General features: G+C 41.2%; 1 protein-coding gene across 4 annotated transcripts in view; it reads left to right on the top strand.

Moving 5' to 3' along the window:
- Positions 1 to 8247: 8247 nt before the first annotated feature.
- Positions 8248 to 18703, top strand: part of SPMIP4 (sperm microtubule inner protein 4) — a 33318-nt gene continuing 22862 nt past the window's right edge. For all 4 annotated transcript variants that reach the window (XM_063100565.1, XM_063100564.1, XM_063100566.1 and 1 more), the window contains exons 1-3: positions 8248 to 8531; positions 9191 to 9346; positions 15338 to 15514. In XM_063100565.1, coding sequence (XP_062956635.1) covers positions 9213 to 9346; positions 15338 to 15514 — 311 coding nt within the window. In that variant the 5' untranslated portion in view covers positions 8248 to 8531; positions 9191 to 9212. The remainder of the gene's footprint in view (positions 8532 to 9190; positions 9347 to 15337; positions 15515 to 18703) is intronic.

Raw genomic sequence — 18703 nt, 5'->3', positions numbered from 1 at the left:
ACTAGTCTGCGGTTAATTCTGTCTGGTGAAAGGATCAGGCCACCATCTGGCAGGTAGGAGTGTATCTTGCTGCCTCCTGGAGACTTTGTTATTTAACCATTTCAGGTTCATATATAAGTTAGGGGGAAAAGGAAACTTGATTACTTAGGGAGCTTTGGTCAAGTTCTTGGCAGTTCTGGAAGATGAACTTACCTTATATGTAAGTTCAGGAGAGGTGGAGTGGTAGGACACTAGAATGTTACAACAGAGGCTATCAAAACAGAGATTGTCATACTTTTTCAAGCCTCGGAAGCCTTCCTTCAACTGAACTCTTACTTGAATGCCTGGTAGAGTGGACAGATGAGGCAGAGCTCCTCTGGCTGAATCCAGACTGTGGCAGGGGAGCTCCATCTGTTCCGGCTCATCTTTGTGACCCCTACCAATGACCCCCGATCCCCAGGGCAGGCCCTGAGAGATCTCGATCAACAGTCAACTTCTCCTCCTCTACACTGCTGCCCGGTGATCTACAATGGCCACTCTACCAGTGGTGAGGGAGATTATATTTATCGAATTGCTACTGTGCTAGATACTTTACACACAGTATCTCACTTAAACCTCACACCACCCAGTTTTTTTCTAATTGAGGTAAAATTCACATAAAGAGAAAATGAACTCTCTTAAGATGAACAGTTCAGTGGCATTCAGTACATTCACGATGTTGTGCAACCGTCATCCCTATCTAGTTCCAAAACATTTTTATCACCCCGAAGGGAAACCCCATAGCCACTAAGCAGTTACTCTTCATTCCCCCACCCCCACCCCTGCCAATCACTGTTCTATTTTCTGTCTCTGAATTTGACTATTTTAAGTACCTCATGTAAGTGGAATCATACAGTATTTGTCCTTTTGTGTCTGGCTTATTTCATTCAGCAAAATGTTTTCAGGGTTCATCCATGTGGTAGCATGTATCAGAACTTCGTTCTTTTTAAGGCTAAATAATATTCCATCATATGTATATACCACTTTTCATTTATCTGCTGGTGGATATATGTAGTTACCACCTTCTGGTGCTTATGAATAATGCTGCTATGAACATTCGTGTACACGTCTCTGTTTGAATACGTGTTTTCAGTTCTCAGGTATACACCTAGAAATGGATTTGCAATTCTATGTGAGTTTTCTTTTAGGAAATGCCAAACTGTTTTCCACAGCCACTGAACCATTTCACACTCCTGCCAGGAATGCCTGAGGTTTCCAATTTCTCCACATCCTCACCATTTGTTATTTCCTGGGTTTTTGTTTTGTTTTGTTTTGTTTTTATTGCAGCCATCCTGGTGCATGTGAAGAGATATCTCATTGTGCTTTTGATCTGCATTTCCCTAATGACAATTTGTGTTGAACATCTTTTCGTGTTTTTCCAGTAAGTTTTCAATTTACTGATGAGTGACATGAGACTCAAAGAAGTAAAATAACTTGTCCAAGGTGACCAGCTAGTAAATCATAGAGTTGGGATTTTAAACTAAATCCACCAGACTCATTCTTTTTGTTATATTATTACTGTTGGACTAAATCCTCACTAAGAACCCTATGAGCTATTTCTTAACTCCATTGACATTCACTTTCACTCCTCTTCATTCACTCTTCGTTCATTCGCTCTTAGACCCAACGCTAGACTTTGTCATCACCCAGAACTGCTCTACCATCGATATCTCGAATTCAAATATCCCAAACTCTGATCACAAACCTACACCCACTGAGTTTTCTCACAATTACTCTCACTGTACCTCACTGCTCTCTATCAGGGGTTAGCAGGCCATGCCCATGGGCCAAATCCAGCCTGCTGCCTGTTTATGTAAATAATCTTTTATTGGAACATAGTCACATCTATTCATTTCTTATTGTCTATTGGTGTTTTCATACTACAACAGCAAAGTTGAGTAAGTGGGACAGAGACCATATGGCCTCCAGAGCCTTAAATTTTACTATCTGGCCCTTTACTGAAAAAAGTTTTCCAAGCCTGGCTGTAAGTAATAGAGACTGTTCATCTCTTGACCCTTTTGCCTATACCTATTGAGGCTCCTCCTCACTTCTTCCTTCCTTGTGATTAATAAAATAAGCTTTGGAATTAGACTTCTTGGGTTTTAAATCTCAATACCACAACTTCCAAGCTATGTGATCCAGAAAAACTTTTTAAATATGCAAAGTAATTCACACCGTGCCTGGCATCAAGTATGCACCCAATGAACGCTAATTTTTGTTGTTATTAATATTATTAACCCCTATCAAACCTAGATCCCACAACCACGTGATCTTTGTCAACCAATTTAATACCTCACTTGCCCAGCAAAACTCCAGATTTAAATCAATCCAATAGCCTGAGTTGTCAACTTTTTCACTACTGAGCCCCACATAGCTGTTCAGATTGGTGCACTGCAAATCCATGGTTCACAAGTTCAACTGTCCAGCAACTTTTCTATATTTCACTGAATTACCTGGGTATGTATACCTACTTATCTATAGGTCATCAGATGCAAATGAAAAATATGGGCCAGTCAGCTTCCAGTAAGGAAAACAAAAACTGTACTAAGAAGTTCTAACACAGAGGGTTTTTTGGTGCATGCATAAGAGAGCAAGAACAGGAAACTCTATTGAGATAATAGAGCCCTGTATGTGATTGATTTGAGTGGAACTCCTTCCCTTACCCACCCATTTATCAATGGTTTTCTTAGTTGCAAAACAAAATACTCATCCATAATTCACCTATATCTCACCATTCCCCTCCTGATTTTAGATCTCCCCCTGCCCACATTTCCTGATTAGGAAACACTATGACCAAATATGAATATACTTCACTATAAAACAGGAAAATAACTGTATATTACAGGTGATGACTTGTGGCCATTCATTAAAATAACAAGCTTACCCTCTACTTAGCAGCTGGCCTGCTCTCTTACATGTTCTCTGTGTATACAGTGGCTTCAAGGCTTCAAGGTTTCAGTGCTTCTTGTTTCCACAAGACTCCTGCAGTTAAAAGAACTGCATGATCTTGAGTCTCAATTTCCTCATTTGTGAAATGGGGATAATGACACCCCCATAGGGTTATTGTGAGGATTAAATGAGATAACATCAGCCAGTTACCTAGCACATTGTCTGCTACATGCTAGATGCTCAACGAGTCTATGTTTTACAACATGATGTTTTCATATATGTATACATTGTAGAATGGCTAAATCAAGCTATTTAACATATACATTATGTCACATACTTACTATTTTCTTTGGTGAGAACACTTAAAATATACTCAGCAATTTTCAAATACATATCATTAACTGTAGTCACCACGATGTAACAATAAATCTCTTTAACTTATTCCTGTCTAACTGAAATTTCTGTGTCCTTTGACCAACATCTCCCCAAGCACAAATAATTTAATAGGGAATTGGTTACACATGATTTAAAGAAGCAAAAAGAAAATGCAAAGTAACCCAGACATTCGTAACCTCAAAAAGAAACTCCTAGCCCTAGGACAGAAGGGTCAGAAAGAAAGAGGTGGTGTTTCCAGAACCTAAGAGCTTGGAGGAGGATTCCCCATGTGGGTTGGTACCAGGACCCATGGGGGCAAGAAGCTTCTCACAGCTACTTCTTTGACCTCTGAAGAGGGAACACGATATAGCCAGTGCTTGAACATCAAAAAGGGGATATGACCCAGTAAATACACAAATGATCCAGGGAGAAGGCCCAGCAGATGGAGAGGCACAACTGGTACTCCTACTGTCGGGATGTAACCTGGCTGCTGGTGGTGCCACAGCAAGGTTGGTGCAAGGGACTGCCAAAAGGAGCTGGAGGCTGGAGCTAGAGCTAACTACAATTGCTGGAGAGGAGCTGAAAACAGCAAGGAAATCCCTTCTCCCCTCCTCCCATGTTCCACACGCTCCCATTTTGCCTCCTCTTGGCAGAATCTCATGGAAAGTCAGCTGGCAAGAGTCTGAGAAATATCATTTACAGAATCTCTGCCCAAGAATTGCAGAAGGGTGGGCTTGGAAGCGAAGGCAACACAGTAGGTAAATTACCAGCACAGTCCACTCCTTTGGCTACTCGATATCCATTAACACTTTTCTACCACATTTAAACATCAATGCAACAATAATATATCATGCTTCCACCTAAAAAGATGCCATCGTTTTTCATGAAAAATGAGGATCCTATCATCCTCTCCTCGGAAGGTCCTAGTAGTCACCATATCTATTTCTGGGCGATGTTGTTTCCTTTTCTAGTTTAGTTACAATTTCACCAAATTATTCTGTACCCTATATACTAAATTGTAAAGTTAACCACCAACAACCATCCTGATATAAAAATAGAGGAAAGGTGAGAGTGAACAAATTATGTAATCTACACAAACATATAACAAGTATTTTAGTTATTTATTGCTGTGTAATAAATCACCCCAGAACTTGCTGGTTTTAAAAAAACAACCATCTCTTTGGTAGGTTGATTGAGATCATCTAGGCAGTTCCTCTGCTGGTCTCACTTGGGGTCCCTTATGAAGTTGCAGTTAGATGGCAGTTGGTGCTGGAGTCTCTTCAGATGACTGGGACACTCTGACAACAGGGCCTCTCTCCCTCTCTCTGCAGTCTTTCCACAGGGTCTCTCCAGCAAGGTAGTACACCTAGTTCACGGTGGCTCAAGCTCCCAAAAGCAAGTGTTCCAAGAGAGAGAAAGCAGAAGCTTCAGGTCCTCTTAAAGGCTAGGTCTAAAAGTGGCAGAGTGTCACTTCCACTGCATTCAAGCGGTTAGCAAGTCACAAACCAGCCCATGCAATGTGGGAGGGGACGATGCTTGAGCATAAACAGTGGGAGGTGCGGTTCACCAGGGACATCTTTGGAGTCTAGCTGACACCGGAAGCTAGGAAGAAGACACACGGCATTACTACAGTCCTCACATCTATAATTCCAGAAGCTGGAATTGATATTTATAACTTCCTTATTCTACCATCTATCCCATGTTCTTTGCTCTCAGACAGCACTAGGTAAAGGATTTTTACCTGAAGAGTAACTTTTATTCCTGAAAGAAACTGAATCCTCAGTGATGGTGCCTTTATTAGCTGCTATAGTTTCCATTAACTTTCATTATGAACACATACAAAAAGGTGCCCCCCCAAATCACATAGAATTCCAGGAATCCTCCCCGCCCCTACTGTATAGCAGCAACCCATTTCTCCTTAGCAACTGAGATCAATGATTCCAGCCAGTACAGTAAACTTCTGTACTCTTTGCCTGTTGGTTAAGTGCACCTAAGAGCCCCAAGTAGCCAGCTCCTCTTCCACGTTACAGCACATTCCCCTACCTACCTGGCCGTCAGGCTCAGTGAAGTATGGCGAGTGCAAAGGGCAGCACTCTCTGTAAATAGTAGTTATTCCTTTCTACTAAAAGCATTCCGCTTCCCAGAAGCAAAGATTTCAAGCCTTCTCCACTACTCCCACCTTCCACCATCTCTCTCCTCATTCTCAGCAAATAATTTCACCTGTTTTACCTTTCTCAACTTCCTGTGTCAACCTCCTCACCCAGTTTAGAAATTAACCTGCAACCCCACCCATCCTTATGCCTTTTTCTCCTGTCACAATGGAAAGAGTCTTGGTGAGGTACATATGGGCTCCTAAATCAAGTGCCAATTGAGCACTTACCTCACTGGATTACAACTGTTCACTGCTTCACGTCCCCATAGTCTGTAGGTTCTGGGACAATCAATCCCTGACACATCCTAGGCAACTAGATACTATTTTCCAAATAAGCACATTTTATAAATGTATGCATCTGTGTCATTTCAGTGTTCATTTCTAAATGACCACATACTTCCTTAGCTACTCAAGGCAAAAATATATATTTATATATATATTTTTTTTAAATTGTCATCCTAGTAAGAAGATGTACATACTGAAACCAATGAGGTTTTAAGTTTTTCAGTTTTTAAAAAATGCATATTTTAAAGTCACTACTGAAAGACGGCTCCTGACACATCTTCAGGCAAGGTCTCAATCCCCAAATGTTTTCATTTAAAAAACATTCATATTGTACTCAGTCCCATAAAAACTTATTTAATTCATTTCCAAATACCACTTTGTTAGATGTCTCTATAACAGATTTTTTTTTTTTTTTTAAAAGATGACCGGTAAGGGGATCTTAACCCTTGACTTGGTGTTGTGAGCACCACGCTCAGCCAGTGAGCGAACCGGCCATCCGTATATGGGATCCGAACCCGGGGCCTTGGTGTTCTCAGCACCACACTCTCCCGAGTGAGCCACGGGCCGGCCCTCTATAACAGATTTAAAAGGAAATTTATAGACTATAATTCATGCTTTACATTATGATATACCGCCTGCATACTCTTTATGTGAAGATGAAAGTTCTAGCTGAGATTTGTAACTTTTGTCAACCAGACACAGTATTCTATGCATTTCATTCCCAAATTTCATCTTCCTTCTTGAAGGATCGAAATGAGGTGGTGAAAAAGAGATCATGTCAGAAGTAGAAAGACGACAGTCTGAGGCTACCGATCCCGCTGGCCGTAATACCTGTAAGAAGTCTTTCACCTTGAGCATCCCTGGGTGGGAGGCTACTTTGTGTCGTTGGGTCACATATGTATCACCTGCTGGCTGAGGAGGAGTGGTTAAATCACAAAAGCTCAGAATAAACAGTGTTGGTTAAACAAATAGACCCAATCCTGATATCCCTGAGAACTTTCACATGGAAAAGCATTTCCAAAGAGAACAATTGTTTTACAAAGATGTTACAATTTTTCTTGCCTGTATTTATTTCGAAAATGACAAGGATAAAAATAATTACGTTTTCCCACCCTTTACACTCATTTTACCTAAAACAAATGTTCAAACCTACTAGAACCTGGGTGCTATCACCACATATCCTGGTCATTCAATCTGGGGTTGCCATAACTTCCCGTGCGACCACTATCCATGTACACATGGCTGGTGGTGCATCTTCACCAGATGCCTCTGATTAAATCTAATATTACCTCCCAGCAAGGAACAAGCCATGAGAAAATGGAACTAAAGTCGAGCATGTGGAAAGGTGAGGTATGGAAAGTACTGGAAGGCTGGAGACATGAAATGGGCTGGGCTGACAAGGAATTCAATGGGAGATCCTGAACACAGAAGCAGCAAAAGGGGCAAAAGATTAGGATGAACATCTACCAGAAACTGAAAAAAAGATGGATGTCAACGGTGTCAAAGATAAAAGCCAATTTAATCTCATTCACAACCCTGTCTCCAGCAGGATCTACTCTTCCAGGTTTAGAAGGTGGCAATTACGGCGGGTTGGGAGAGGTGCCCGGACTACGAAATAGACCAAGACTACAAAATCACCACTTTGTCTACTCCAGTGCACCTTTTCCCTCCCTCGTCAGCTAACATACCTGGAAGGCACAGCACAAAATGAATACCCACTGGGTGGTTAATAAAAAGTTGTAGGCAGAGAAGGCAAAGGCATCAAGACTCCGCCCTTCTCAGAGCTGGCGGCTCTCGCTCCCACTTTCCTCTGCAGGCTCAGTTCCAATCTCTCACTTCCAAAACATAACCTTCTCACATCCTGTTTCTTGGGTGGGGGAGGGCGGGTGGAGAAGAAGACCCTATTCTCAGCCATCACCAAAACACATGACCCTCTAGGTGCAGAAATGTAGTTCACATTCATTTGGGGCAGGGGGAACTGAGGTAATCTAGGTAGGGCTAAGTCCTTAGGGACAGGTAAAGGACTGCATCTGCAGGCCGTCTGGCCCGTTTGCCACGTTCGTACCCACCAGGGAAGTGCAGAAGCTCTGATAAGGCGTTATCCGTGGGCTTCGCTTGCAAGATCCTTTGGACCCCAACCTTGATCTGGCCGCACTATCCTCCATTCCCGCGAGGTAAGGCGTAGGGGAGGACAGGTCGGACGCTCCCGCCTCACCATGATCTTCCCTTCTTCACTCCCCTAGTTCTCAGGGACCTGGTTAGACCCGGCAGCTCCTTAGGAGAAAATGATGCCGCCCCAGCCGCCGCCAGAGGGCGCCTGGGGAGGGGGCGGGGCCCTTCAGGGGCGGGGCCAGCTGCGGGAGGGCGGGGCCAGGCGCCGAGTGGCGGAAGAGCCCATTTCACTCGCTGCCGGGCGTCGCGGACTCTCTCCTCACTTCCGGTGCCGCGGACTCTCTCCTCATTTCCGGTGCCGCGGACTCTCTCCTCATTTCCGGTGCCGCTTCTAATTTTTGCCAGTCCGGAGCTCCTCGGCTGGCTTCCTCCGGGATCTCTAGGAGCCACCCGCCGCTCCACGCCCTCCACCCGGAAGCCCACCGCCCCTCGAGGATGCATTACCTAGTGCCACGGTCACAGTCACCGTCACAGGCGCCCTCAACCCCACCCCGGCCTGCCGGCGCTCCCTCTCCCTGCTTCACCCGCACCTGCCCACAAGCTCCCCGGGGCCGCGGGTGCGGACCACGGCGAAATTCCACGCCCCGCGGGAGTGGAAGGGGCGGCGCGCCTCCGTGGCGCTCCCAGGCTGATGTCCCAGGTGCGTCGAACCCCGGAGGCACCGTTCGCAGGGTGAGGATGGCCCGGGACGCTCGACCTGAGCTCGTGGTCCTGCGGTCCTAGCCACGGGGCCTCCTGGCTTTCCCCCTGAGTCCGAGGGTGGGGTGGATTCCTGCGCAGTCGGGAACCGCTGCACCCCGAGTCTCCACCTCTCTGCAAAGGGATTCTTGTCCAGAATCCCCGACGCCCTTAGGAGGACTGCCCTTGATTCTGTTGGATGACGAGTCTCCTTGACTTTTAGAAAGACCACGGGGGTAAAAATCAGCTAAGTTTCCTTGAATAGTTATGATTTAATTTGAATCAAAAATTGAATTTCTGTCCATGATCGCGAAGTAGCGAACTTGTGTCGACCACGTAGTGTTCACACTCTGTTTGAAAACATCTTCCACTTCGTGGATTTGTTTCAGTTGAAATTCATTTTCAAAGAACTTAATTCAGTTGCTGTTTATTACTGATTTGACATTAGAGAATCCACAGACGGGCTTACGATGAGGAAGGAAGCCCTGATTTCTGTGCAGGTTGGGTTGAACAATTTAAAAGCAGGAAATGTGCTTTCTGCCTGCCCTGAAGGAGGGTCGGTGTGATACTGGCCAAGTCGGTCGACCCCCCAAACGAATGTGTCCTCCTTTTCTTTTGCAGACTGCCTTGTTAGCCAAGAAGCATGGAGGTAATTCACGGCAGGCCCTACTGTTGCAGGGAGCTTGAAGGAGCTGACATTCTGTCAAACACCTTTTACTCTAACGAATTGCACACTCCACTACAAACAGCTACTCGCCCAACTGCCTCAGGGGACAGGTAAGACAAAAACTAAAACGGGTTTGAATACATTAATGTGTTTTTGTATGTGAGAAAAAACATTTATCATTCTGGCTCACATCATGGGGAAGGCAAAACATGACAGTTAACTAAATGGGAAGTGTGTACATCTTTTAAGAATTCAGTGAGAAGTAAGTTGCTGTGTACTACAAAAAGGCAGACATCAAATTCATCTACTACATTCTAAAACTCCGAATGGTCAGTGCCTTCATTCGGAAATTAATCTGTTTCAATCAAAGATTTTTTTACTTGATAAAGAGTATTGTGATTGTTCCCTATCATCCCTTAATACCATTTGCTCAGAAATACTCCAAGAATGTTGCTTATGGTTGCCGTCTAAATTTTTGCCTTACCAAATTTCCTGTAACACATTATTTATACATTATGATTAAAATTACATCTAACATGTGGAGTTGGATGCAATTTTAATAACTATACCAATTGCTTTATATGTAGGAATTTTTTTAATCCTCATGACAAGCTTATGAGATAAGTAATTATTATCCCCATTTTACATATGAAATAATAGGTACAGACAAGTAATTTGCCAAGATGTTAGTGCCAGTTTTTTCTGTATTGTATTTACTGGAATCATTTTGAGAAAAAAAATTGCAAAACACATTGGCAGTGAAAAATAGCTTATGTGGTTGTTTTGTGTTTTTTTAATTTCACTTAGTCAAATCTCTCATTTAAGAATACTTCGTTAGGAAATCAGACAGGAAGTCACTTAACCTCAGTTTAAACACTTCCAAAATGGGACATCACTACCATACAAATCCATTCCATTTTTGAATCCTCCTGATTATTAGATAATTTTCTTTCTAATGAGAACATTTGTTCTTCTTGTGATTTCTACCTGCTGATTCTGGTTCTTCCTTCTGGTGCTATATAAAATAATAATTCATCATCCCCATGTTAGCAGCCCTTCAAGGATTTGAAGATTCTTTTGGCCTAAGAGTTCCCTTTGCCAGACTAAATGCTGGTTTTTGCAGACTCTGCTCCTGTTTCTTCTTGCATCCAGGCTTTCATCATCTTTGTAAGACTTCCATGGATCTTTTCCAGTTTATAAACATGCTCTTTATATTAAAAAATGAAGGGTTTTTTTCCTTAATTATAAAACTAACACATATTCCTTATAAATAATTATGAACCATAGAAATCCATAAAGAAAACAAATTCTCAATTTTTCCAATGGAAAAATTATGATATTAAAGCACAAGGAAGAAATCTTCTGTACTTCCCTTATCCAGAAATAATAATCACTGTGTTAACATCTCAACATGCGTCCTCTCCGTTTTTTTAAATGTAAAGATCATATTCAACATATTTGTTTGTAAACTTCTATTTTCACTTAATGAAAAAGAATATTTTTATATTTGGGGTGAAAAGGGCTCAGGTTACTTCCACTTCTGAGTCAGTCCTTTCTGTCCCTCCTCCTCTACTGTTAACCTGATTCTCAAGAGGGCCTGTTCAGCTCCAAGGGCCATCAGATCAGGCAGAGCTTCCCTGGAGTCAGAGGAAACCCTTAGCAGGTCATGTGTGATCTGGGGATGGGCAGAGCTTCCCTGGATTCGGAGGAAATCCTTAGCAGGTCATGTGTGATCTGGGGATGGGCAGTTGTCCCTGGCTCAAAAGCAGTAATGTGAGGTTTTATATTTGGCCAAAAAGAAGTTGAGTAAGAATTTAGAGCTACCATATCTGATTGAATTCACTGTGCCCTCAAAAGGTACTTGTCAAAGGCTTCTCACTGAAGTATTGATCCCTTCTACCTAATTGGTCTTATGGTTAATTAGTGATTGGCCCCAAAACCCCTTACTAGCATGAAAGTTAAGAGAAGTACCTTTGAGAAAATATTGCTTTTCATTAACTGACTGTAAAATTAAACACAACATATGGTTGGCTACCTATAAACTACAAGGAGCTGTTGTAATATCTAGGCACAACCGTGTTTCTGGCTCCTAATAATTAAAACTTGCCTTCCCTTTTGTTTCATGTGAATGATTTCCTTTCACAGTCCCCAGATTGAGAAAGCCAGAATGATCATGTGTTTTCAGAACCCCTCCTCTTAACTCCCTCCTAAAAAGCAGCCAGACAGCTTACAGAAGATTCTCTTTTCTCCCAATCTTATTCTTCTACACTGCTCTGGAAAATCATCAGGAAAATGGTGGTATCTTTGCTCTATTGTTGCTGAAGCTTTCTTCAGACCAGGTTTAGGATCTGTGGCTCCCAACTCAAACCACAAGGTATCTCAAAAGCAAAACAAACCAAGAGTAATACAAAACAAAAAGCTTCTGGTTTTTAGGGATTACCCTTCATAATAGTAAGGATGAACATGAGTGCTACTGTATGTTAACTTTCAGCAGCTTAATGTTCTAAACATACATGTACTTAGAGGGATGCCCTTTTTAAATGTCATGATGTGTTTTGAACTACCTTGGCAATTTTAACAGTGATGTGAAATTATTCCTCACATCAGACTACTTTTGTGTCTTTCCATAATAGGCAATGCAGTCTAGCTCCATTGTTACCCAAGACTGATCTGCAGACAGTGTACATCAAAATGACCTGAGAAGCTTCCTAAAAATACAGATTCCCCAGGATCAATCTATAGATATTCTGTCTCATTAGGTCTGAGGTGGGGCAAGGGAATCTGCATTTTTTAAGATGTTTTTCAGCTATTTTTGAGATCTACTGGGCTAACAGAAAGCCCTGAAAACAGTAAGAAAACTAGGATTATGGTTCTGGCTTACCCACTGACCAAAAGCAAGGTAATCTTTATACTTCAATTACTTTATTCACTTGTATACTTTAGAACAATTATAGTAACCACTATTTTATATAATTTTACTTGATCTCCTTTAAAAATAGTAAGTAAATAAGCCTGCGGTATTCTTTTGTATTTCTTCCACTGATAATTTAACAGTGGTAGGGACAGCTATTAAGAATCATCACAAATTCCTATCCCCCCTTTTTTTTTAATCAGCTGACTTATCTCTAGCAAGTTCTCTTACTCATTAGGCAAAGTCATCAATTAAGGAAGTGCCTTGAGAGTTGCTTAGGATTTCATTATAGGTTTCCATTTTGTTTTGGTTCACTTCATTGCTGATTCTTGAACTTTTTTTTTTAATATTAGTTTTCTGCCTACTAAAAAATGAGAATTATGTTTGTTCCAAGATTTCCTTTAATCATGCCTTCCAGTAATTACTGGCTAAATTCAGCCTCCCAAATTTGGGATTTGATACTCAAAATTCTGTACAGTGACTTCAAAACTATATGTTGGTTCATCCTTAGGGAATGTTTCTTTCTCAAAAACAAGTAAACAATTTTCTATGGCTACAGATTTCAGCACCAATAATTTAATTATTATTCTCTTTGTTATGGAGATGTGTTTTATTTAAACTTTAAAATTATTTCATCCTAAAACTTTGATTTTTATTTTAATTGGTTCCTCTATACAGTGCTGTAAGTATTAAAGCTAAGGGGTGGCGGGGGTGGGGGGATGCCCTGAGATTCTGAAATAAAAGAAAAATATGACTTATTTATGCATTGCCTTTTATTTTAAATGGTTTCCTGCAACTTACCAGCTTTAGGTGGATGCCAGCCCAGATGACTGATTAACATTTTCTACTGGCTCATCTTCCTGGGACAATGTAATATACGGGGGTCAGATGTTGAGAAATTGACTCGTTTATGATTTAAATGTAACTTTTACAAACCTAGATATTAAAACTCAGGTTGTCATTAATCAAATGTGTTTAAATATTTTCCACTTGTCATGTCCCCCAACTGTGTCTGTTGATCATAGTCAGAGAGCTGGTGGGGGCCTTAGAGGTCTGAGAGCTGAATGCCAGTTTCCCTGCTATGGCACCCAAAATCAATGGTCACCAAGATTCTCCTTGACTATCTAGTACAAGGGTTAGCAAACTCTGTCTGTAAAGAGCCGGACAGTAAATATTTTAGGCTTGACAATTGCTGTCACAACTACTCAATTCTGCCATTACAGGGCGAAAGCAGCCATAGTCTATAGACATACATAAATGGTGTGGCTGCGTTCCAGTAAGATTTTATTTATAAAAATAGGCAATGGGTTGGATTTGGTCCATGGGCCATAGTTTGCCAACCCTTCATCTAGTGATTTCATGAGATAATGCATTTCACTTATAAGACATTCCAGAATGTTACTTCTTCATTCTATTCAGCAGGTATAACAGTGATTACGTTAAGCCAAGCACTGTACTAGTACAAAGAAAAAAGTAGCTCCACAGCCCATACCCTTCTTTCTGAGCTCCTTTTCCACATTTCTGACTGGCTGCCTATTGGCTGCCCACTGCTGTCATGGACTAGGCCCATGGACTAGTACAAAGGGTCTGTAACACCCCACAAGATAATGTCATTGTTTTCTTCTGATGCTTCACCTCTCACTGTGGTTCTCTCTACTGTGCCCCAAATTCCTGAATTCTATATTAGCTCTACTAATATAGTCCAAATTCAACTCTGTTTTCTCAGCTCATCAGATCTAGGTAAGTGTCACTCAAATCTTTACTCCATGCTTCATGGAGTTCCCCCAAATTTATCCAAATTCCCAGGATGAGGATTGGGGTGACTCTTTGAAGTCTAATTATCACTTCCATCTTTGGGTTCCTGGTTCCACTTATGCTTCTGTTAACCTAGATGCAAAACTTAGTCATTCCTCAGTTTCCTCCAAAGATCTCATCCACACAGAGCATTTGTAAGCCTGGTAAACTTCACCAAACTGTTGGGGGTCAGGAGGAAGAGTCACATCATGCCATACTACATATGACTTAAAAGCTGTTTTTAGCCATAACATCTGTATTCTTAAAAGGTCTTTAACCCAGGCATCACCAGGGGTCTCTCATGCAGTCCCCAGCATCCTAACCATCCTGCTGTCTCCTCTCTTCTCCATCTTCCTTTACTCCCCTTTCCTCTCCTTCCTGTTTCAAGAGCAAACAGCAAACAAGTCTCTCCCATTGCAGAGCAATTTGATCAGTCTGAAGTTGCTTGAGCTCCTACCAGCACCCATACTTGCAGAGTCTCTGTTAAAAACAGAAAATAACAAGTGTTTGCAAGAATGGAGAAATTGGAACCCTCATACAATGCCAGTGGGAATGTAAAATGGAGCAGCTGCTGTAGAAAAGTTTGGCAGTTCCTCAATTAATTAAACATAGAATTACCATATGACTCAGCAGTTCTACTTCTAAGTATATTCCCAAAAGAATTCAAACAAAAACTTCAGCATGAATATTCATAGTGGCATTATTCATAAGAGCCAAGAGGACGAAATAACCCAAATATCCATCCACTGATGAATGGATAAACAATATGTCATATACCCACATGGTGGAATGTTATGCAGCCATTAAAAGGAATGAAGTACTGACACGTGCTGCAACATGGATTAACTTTGAAAACATCATGCTAAGTGAAAGAAGCCCATCATGAAGTGACACATATTCTACAATTTTGTTTATATGAATAAGCAAATCTACAGAGACAGAAAATAGGTTAGTGGTTGCTTAGGGCTGGCTGGGGTGAGGGTGGGGAGTGAGGGGGGTGATGGCTCAAGGCTACAGGGTTTCTTTTTGAGATGATGAAAATGTTATGAAATTGATTGTGGTGATGTTTGCACATATCCGTGAATAAACTAAAAGCCTTTGAATTATACATTTTAAATGGGTGAATTGTATGTCATGTGAATTATATAGAATTGTATGTCATGTCAATAAAGCTGTTTAAAAAAAGAAACAGATAACTGTTGAAAAAAAAGGTAACCTTTAGGCCCTCAGGAATTTAACCTCATTCCTTTAGCAGTCCCATGGTGTGTAAATAACCAGTGTCTATCATAATAAGAATTCTGTGTTGTGGAAATGTGTCTAAAAATACTTATGAAGTGATAGGAATTTTAGTTGTTGCTAAAGCTATTTCAGAAGGCTTTTTTTTTTTTTTTTAAAGATATCAGGAGTTAAGGGAGTCACTCCGACAATGTAGGCTTCCATGGGGCGCTGAAAGGGAATATGGTGGAATGATGCCGATTTCACTCCCTGAGGAACACAGACCAAAATGCGAACCTCCTCGTGTCATGGGCAAAGGACATCAGCATTATGGATTTGGTGGAGAAACCTGGCCAAGGTAATTGTGCTTTCTGCCATTCACATAAAGGTCCTTATTATGAAATTTTCTTTATTTTCTTCTGAGTCCTTTGTTAACTTAATTCTGCCTCGAAACCTATTTCTTTTACTTTTTATTAAAAGACACAGATGGAAAAACTAATTATACAATGTCTAATTGTGTAAAAGGCCTATGTTTATGAATGTTTTTGCTCTCCTTAGAGATGTTAAAATGTTGTGATCCGATATTTTGAGAATTTAATTCCCTCCCTTATCATCTCTTATCTAAAACTAAATGGGACTGTTCCTCAGAGAGTGATACTACATTTAAAATGTTTTTGCTTGAGCAAAGAGCTGGCCTAATTTGTACAGATGTTCTTGGTTTTTGGAACTTTTGATTTGTAATTTGTTCATCAGTCTTTAATTATAGTCATTAGAATTTGCAGGGCTTTGTTTTCAAGTATTAAAATATCAATAATAATTTATAAATCTTAAAATCACTCTTTCAGCAACTCTATTCAAAAGAAGGTTAAAACTGAAGAGAAAGCCAAAAAGGACCTGAGCATGAAATTAAATGTCACATTAAATACAAACTTACCAAAGATTATGAAATTTATTCAAAGCAGAATTCATAGAACCTTGGCACAGAGCCTGCTTACCCTTGCTTTATCTGACAATCCTGGTTACCTGGCTTACTGACAATCTTCTTAACTAGTTTTTTGTTCTAACTTAGGCAAAATAAATAAATTAGGAAAGACAAGCCACAGCTAGAGAGAGAAACATTGACAGTAGGGACATGTGCAGCTGACAACCTTATTGAAGCCTCACTAAACAATAAAAAGCAAATGAAAACACCTAGCAGTCAAAGGGCAATTGCAAAGATTCAGACATCAGCACACATAGTGAAGACCTCAAGTTCATTCATTCATTCAGTGGATTTTTTTTTATGTGCCTACTCTCATTCAACTTACCTTCTAACATGATATAGAGTCATAATATCTTTGTAATATGGATCTTGCCATCCTGATTTTACAATGAATAAACAGAGACTCAAGAAATTCAGTACCTTTCCTTGGATCAGACAATTATAAAGTTGTGGTACAGGGATTTGAGTCCAGGTTTATTTGACTGCAAAACCCAGGTTCTTTTAATGTGTTCATTTTATTCATGCATTTATTCATTTATGTAATTCAGTAATTCAGGTATAGAAAGCATTGTTCTAAAGACTGGGAGTATAGCTTTTTACAAATTTTACAGCTAATGTCTCCCAAAATTTGTATTTTAAAAAATGCACAATATTCTAAAATATTTGCACAAAATTCTAGTGTGTAAAAAGAAAGCCAAAGACTAGGTTCTTAAAGTAAATCTAGTTTGAAATGAGAGTTTTGTATCCTGGGTCCTCTGGAGGAAAGAGGAATCAGGAAAGGGAAGAAGGGCGTGGGCAAAGGGAACAGTCATTCAATGGCATGGAATACTGCAGTTTGCATTTTGCATGAACTTTCTTAAAAAAATGCAGATGCTTCAGCTACCTACCCATCAGCCCAACCTTTGTGGGCTACATGTGGAAAGGCCTCAGGAAGAGCAATAACAGCCAGAGTTCAGACGAAGGCTGGCAGGCCCCAGGATAGCCTTAGCTGTAGTTCCTTGCTGGGTAACAAAAAGTAAAATATACGTTTGTATATCTACATTTACATTCGGCACCCCAGTGCTAAGACAGATTGCAAGTAGCTTTTTTGTTGTGAGTGGTGGTTGTGTCTGAAACGGTGTCTCACCTAACTCCTTATTTAAGTCCTTGACCCTTTGCCCTTTGAGAATGCCCACTGCTAGCCATGGTCACTGAACTTCAAGTTCTAGTCCTCCCATGGGAGTGGATGTTTGAAATCTACAGCAATTCCTTTTTCTTTTCCTTTTAAACCACCTGGTGCTAGTTTTCCTACAATTCACCTCCAGGGTCCAGGGGCTTTCTGTTTTGGAAGCTCCTGGACCTGCTTACTTTTTATTTGACCTTCGCCTGTGGCTACAGAAACCTCCTCTGACCAAGGGACACCAGTATCCTCGTATTGTTGCCACTAACTGGTCAAGTGCAATTCTGTTTTCCCTGACACTCCTTTAGGGGGAGGAAAGCAGAGGCATGGCCACGCTCTGCCCAGGTCTGGGCATGGCTAAGGTCTGTATAGATAGCAGTGGATGGAAATCTATTTGGGGGATTGGAAGGGAACGGAAAGGACCCTGAAGTCATTATCTGATTCTCAACTTTTCTTTTTCCCTGCCATGGGTATGGAGTGCCACACAAGAGCACTGATTAGATTAGCTCATGGGTGTCTTGGCTCTGTGGTCATATGGATATTATTGTCACACATGTCTATAATTACAAAGTTTTATTCCTATTTAATGTTACTAACTATAGCAGATTTTTTAAATCAGTGTTTTTCCACACAACCCTCTTTCCTTGCATCCCTATTACTTGTCCCCCAACTCCCACCCTATCCCCCCATTAAGAAAAGAACTAGCATTTGTAAAGCTGTGGACACCATCAGGGAAGCTTGTTATAAAAGCTTTTGAAGGCCAGTAATGATTGTTGTGGTTGTGTTTTGTATTGCTTGATAGCATAGAAGCATAAATACCGTAATGCCTAATCTATTTATCAAAACTGACTACCGGACCAGAGCCCAGAAACCGTGGGTCGAGTCATATGTGAATTTGTTTTGAGAAGCAGGGAAGCTGGGTAAGTGACAGACAGAGCGGCATAGTGAGTGGTCCATCATCCCAATCAGTTTGTCCGTCCAGTTCCGTTGCAAGTCATTTCTGGCAGTCATGGCTTAGGAGACTTTCTGCGCGTTGTCACGTTGCAGGTCCATTAAATCTTGATTTTGCAGAGGGTAAGGGTAGATCCCTTAGCCAAATACTGCTTTTTTTTTTTTTTTGTCTTTGTCATGACCAGCATTCAGCCAGGGAGTGCACCGGCCATTCCTATATAGGATCCGAACCCGCGGCGGGAGCGTCGCCGCGCTCCCAGCGCCGCACTCTTCCGAGTGCACCACGGGCTCGGCCCTAAATACTGCTTTTTTTTTAAGTTGTTGCAGAAAGTGGTGAGAAAAGGAGACGGCAGGCTCCCTCTGTTAAGAGAGTTCTAATTAATAACACTAAATTCTTTCTGAAAAAATTACTTCTATTGAATTTGAAGTTTTTCAGCCAAAGGAAAAGCATGAGA

Source organism: Cynocephalus volans, chromosome 6 (assembly GCF_027409185.1).
Source record: "Cynocephalus volans isolate mCynVol1 chromosome 6, mCynVol1.pri, whole genome shotgun sequence".
Lineage (NCBI taxonomy): Eukaryota > Metazoa > Chordata > Mammalia > Dermoptera > Cynocephalidae > Cynocephalus > Cynocephalus volans.
Note: the sequence above shows the minus strand (reverse complement) of the source record. Positions and strands in the feature narration are given on the sequence as shown.